At 33.0% G+C, this 4,843-nt stretch overlaps 1 protein-coding gene across 3 annotated transcripts; it reads left to right on the top strand.

Moving 5' to 3' along the window:
* Positions 1–945: 945 nt before the first annotated feature.
* Positions 946–2,307, top strand: LOC127081989 (calcineurin B-like protein 4). 3 transcript variants are annotated; one of them, XM_051022215.1, is made up of 5 exons: positions 946–1,133; positions 1,222–1,304; positions 1,403–1,462; positions 1,560–1,644; positions 1,726–2,307. In XM_051022215.1, exons 1-5 carry the CDS (start codon positions 1,019–1,021, stop codon positions 2,034–2,036), a joined length of 654 nt encoding a protein of 217 aa, XP_050878172.1. In that variant the 5' UTR covers positions 946–1,018; the 3' UTR covers positions 2,037–2,307. The 3 variants fall into 3 exon arrangements, with proteins under 3 accessions (XP_050878172.1, XP_050878171.1, XP_050878173.1); XM_051022214.1 differs by having other exon boundaries at positions 953–1,133; positions 1,536–1,644; XM_051022216.1 differs by having other exon boundaries at positions 955–1,106; positions 1,536–1,644.
* Positions 2,308–4,843: the final 2,536 nt, after the last annotated feature.

Below are 4,843 nucleotides of genomic sequence, written 5' to 3'. Positions count from 1 at the left end.
CATATTTATAAACATAGATTTTGCCAAGATAAACGGAAAAGAAGCCAAGGAGAATCAAAACCACTATCAAAAGTTAGAATGGGACCTCGATCTAGTAACGACACCCAAGTGCACTAAAGTACTCTAAGCGTGTCACCTCCCTATCCTAGGTGTGTAAAGACACGTGGTGATTTTCCTAAAGTGATATTTTCGTCACATGATGGACATTAAATGCTCATCTTCCAAATACCTCAAACTTCCACTCAACTTTTCAACAAAAGTTTCCTTTCCGCAAAATATTTTTCTAAGAGACGCATTGTTTGAACGCGACACCCAATTGGACAAGTTTTGGAACTCCATATCAACATTCCCCACTTCATTTCTGACATCAAGGATTCCGAGGATAATTGTTATGAACCGATCAAAAATTCAATAAAATAGATCCAATTCAAAGATCTTATCCAATCAAGGGCGCTCACTCAGCTGGCAAACATAAATAATAGAATAATATTTGATAAAATTATTTCTCTTTGCTTCCAATTTGTTAGGTATCCTTAATTTTATTTATTAACAATTTGAGCAATCAAACAAATTTAGCCGACTTGATATAAACTCAAAAGACAGAGACATGTTAGTTGGATAATACCGTAATTACGGCCCCCTTGACTCTTGATCAGCTTTTTATTTTAAGTGATTAATCATTTTAATATTTGAATGTGTGGAACCGTATTACGTGAATGTGTTTTTATATTAATTAATTTGATCATTTAATTGATTAGTTTGGTCCCAAAGTCTATCTTTCTGATTTAGTCCATAGAATTACTAAGAAATCATAATTAATACAATCTCACCAAAGCGACGACTTATTGAGTTTTTTAAAGGAAAAAATAAAAGTGACCTTCCAATAAATAATTATCAAACGTGTATTTACGTGTGCATGTTGTTTTCACATATTAATATATAAATCAAACCAACAACAACTTAGCTGAATCACGTTAAAGTTTGGTGGTTGAACTTTAGAAAAAGCTGAATCAATTGAATGGGTTGTATTTGTTCAACTTCATCTTCAGAGAAAGTTAAAACGCAAGGTTATGAGGATCCAACGGTTCTTGCTTCGGAGACACCTTGTGAGTATCCATCATCATCAATAACTGGTAATTATGTTCCAAATGATAGATATATTAGTGGATTAATTAATCACTATAATATGCTGATTAAAACAAGTTTTGTTTCTTCATGTAGTTACTGTGAGTGAAGTTGATGCATTATATGAACTGTATTTGAAGTTAAGCAATTCTATTATTGAAGATGGTCTTATTCATAAGGTGAGTTAATAAGTGTTTTGGTTTAGATTAAATCTCCTTAATTAATTAATTATGGTGCTTAATAATCACTTGTGGTGCATTTTATTTTTAACATTCAGGAAGAATTTCAGCTAGCACTGTTCAGAAATAAAAATGAAAAAAATCTGTTTGCTGACAGGGTTAGTATTTATATAACTGATTTTAAACTTTTTTTTTTGTTTTTATCACAATTGTTAATTTCTCGGTTTATAGATTTTTGACCTATTTGATGTAAAGCGCAACGGGGTTATAGAGTTTGGCGAATTCGTTAGATCTCTCGGTGTTTTTCACCCAAACGCAGCTTTAGAAGACAAAATTGCATGTAAGATAAAATTGATTTCATATAAAAGTGATTTTTTGAAGTGTTTTAGAGCTTATTGTTTATTGAAGTGATTTTTTGCAGTTGCTTTTAGATTGTATGATTTGAGACAAACAGGGTACATTGAAAAACAGGAGTTAAAGGAAATGGTGTTGGCACTTTTGCATGAATCAGATCTTTATCTTTCAGATGAGATGATAGAATCCATTGTGGATAAAACATTTGAAGATGCTGATACAAAAGAGGATGGAAGGATTGATGAAGATGAATGGAAAGCTTTTGTTTCTCAACATCCATCTTTGATTAAGAACATGACTCTTCCATATTTAAAGGATATTACTTTGGCATTTCCCAGTTTCATTGCAAGAACTGAAGTTGAAGACTCAGAGGTGTGAATAATTTAGGACTTTTTCTGTTTATTCACACTTGTTAATTGTTGTTTCTAGTGCAAGTTTAGCTTTTATACATTTCGGTATTTATTATGTAAATATCTATACACGAGAGATAGTACTGGACCAAGTAATGTAACTTGGCCATTTTTAAACTTAGGAGTTTAGAGATGTGAGTTAGTTTTGCTGGTAAGATACTATTAATTATGCTTATAAAAAAAGTTTGTTGTTCAAATAACCATAAATAACAATAAGATTACTGTGTCTCAGTTGTTTATTATTAGTATTATTTAATATGGTAAAGGGTTGTTTCTAGTGCTTCCTCGTGAAATAGAAATATTTAAGGGAAAATGGCTTTGAGTGATTAAGATGCAACAGAAAAAAGGAGAGAGAAAGTAAGAGAAAATAGATAGATCAATTAGTGATGTGATGTGAAGTAATGAAAACGGTGAAAATGAAATGACAACATTATAAAAGAGATAAAGCTATTAATTTATGGTTTAATATCATTTTTAAGTCATGTATCTTAATTTTGGAGTTTATTTTGATACTTTAATTTTTTTAAAAAATTAGATGGATCCCATAATTCTAAACCCTATTATATTAGTCATTTCCATAACAATTCTTGACATATTTTGAATTCATGATAATGAGTTTATTTCACAAATCAGAACTGATGTAAGGATCCCTTTACTTTAAAATCTATTATATTAGTCATATTCGTATTATTAAGTATATTATCAAAAAAAAAATTATCAATTAAGCCATACTGGTGTAATTCAATTAAAATGTCATATATTATAATCAATCCATTATCTATAACCAAATATCATTTTTGAAAAATTATGGTCCATAATACAAATCCCATCAAAATAGAAGTAAAAGTGAACAATTGAGTATATCTTACCCCTTGTTCCTTGTTTTCCCCATGTACTACACTGTAGTATATGCTTTAGATAGATATGCACGTATAGTAGCCCTCACAGGGGTTCCTTTTGGAAACTATCATCTCTCTATACTCGCTCCCATAATATCCATAGTACGACGTCATGCAGGTAGCACATCAACGACATGATTTTCTCTAGTTGGTTCCTTCTCTAATATCACATGATGAGCTGCCCTAGGTGGATCTCCATGAGCATCTGGTGTCATATAAAGATGTGACACTATGAAATACCATTGGATGTAGCCGAAAGCACTACTCCATGGTTGATGAGCTGGTAAAATTTATGTTTCCTCTTGTACAGTTGGTTATAGAAATCATCAAACATCACATTAAGATCTTTACAGAAGACAATGGAAGGAGCTGACACGGATGGATATCTTGGAACACCCTATAGAAACCCGAAATGACACATGACTCACTCAAGCAGATGTGGATAAATTAGGCGTGACACATAGGGGACGCGTCTGATGGTGATTATCCTACGGTGTTTAGCGTATATCATCTATTGCAGCATGGTCAAGAAAGACTTTGAACGACTTGATGGCCTGAATCCCTCTGAGTAGGACAAATTCCCAAATACGTAGAAAATCCTTATAGTAGTCATCCACATATGACGACCTAGAGATATGTGGAAAGTGTTGGAGGATCCAGACTTTAAAATGGTACATATGAAATATTATTAATGGCGAAGCACAAGTGTTATGAAATATTAGTAACAGTAAAAATGAAAATATATTATTGTAACCAACGTGTAACTTACTTTCGTCTGTTTGGTCTTCCAAAGATAAGCTTCACCTAACTTTGAGTATAGGTAAACCAAACAAGCACCCCCCATTTATACTCATGAATCTGCTCGAAGTAAATTAAGTATTTAAGGTAAACCACATCGACGTAATAAGCACTTTTGTCCATAAACATGGACGTGCATCCTAAATACATGAGGTATGAACCTAATGCACATGCTCTATGATGCAAAAACGGTGTATCATCATCATCTTCCTCCACTACCGTAGTCAGGTGGTCTATATATAACTTTTTCATGAATGTAAATATAGAATGAAACCCTCTGGTGTGATCCATCTCCTTTTGGGCATCACATGGGTCAACTCCCAAATAGGTCACCATCATGTCCAGTGCATCAGGTTTGGTCATTCTGGAGTGGTTTAATAATCTTCTATTGATTGGAAGATCTAGCAGAATGACACATTATCTAGTGTGATGGACATCGAACCATGAAGAAGATGAAAATATTTTCGTAATCCTAACCATGGTTCTTGATGAAACTTGTGGTGCAAGAAATCCTAATTTCATAATCCTCTGATCATTGACCTTGCGTCATTTTGATCACTTTATCATACTTGTACTCATTCAACATCAATTCATGACAAATACAACCACAATTCACCATTCAAACATTCATTCAATTCATGTTACAAGTACTTGGTTTGATCATGGTTTTTGAATTTTCAAGGCATTTGGGTCATCCATGAATTTGAGCTAACATCACTCCACAAATCTCCAAGCCTCATTTTACATCATGATATGATCATATAAGCTTCAAACATCCATCATTGTGCCTTAAAAATCAAGAAATCACAAAATGACATTTTTAGGTCATGTTGGTTGGTCATATTTTCGTAAGAATGGCCTATGGCAAGTTCCAAAGTCCATAAATTTCTTATTTCACAAGATTTTTAAGTTTCACTTAGAGTAGAATGTCCTAAATAAGTTACTCTTCAACTTTGTTTCAAGGTCTAAGACCTAATTCATTGAGCAAGGGCCTTAATTTTTGCATTGGCCAGGCTGGTCCAACATGGCTACCATGCCCTAAAACATGACCAAGACCACTACTTTACCACCTTTCTAT

The sequence above is a fragment of the Lathyrus oleraceus genome, chromosome 5 (genome assembly GCF_024323335.1).
Source record: "Lathyrus oleraceus cultivar Zhongwan6 chromosome 5, CAAS_Psat_ZW6_1.0, whole genome shotgun sequence".
Lineage (NCBI taxonomy): Eukaryota > Viridiplantae > Streptophyta > Magnoliopsida > Fabales > Fabaceae > Lathyrus > Lathyrus oleraceus.
This window is presented reverse-complemented; position numbering and strand designations above follow the sequence as displayed.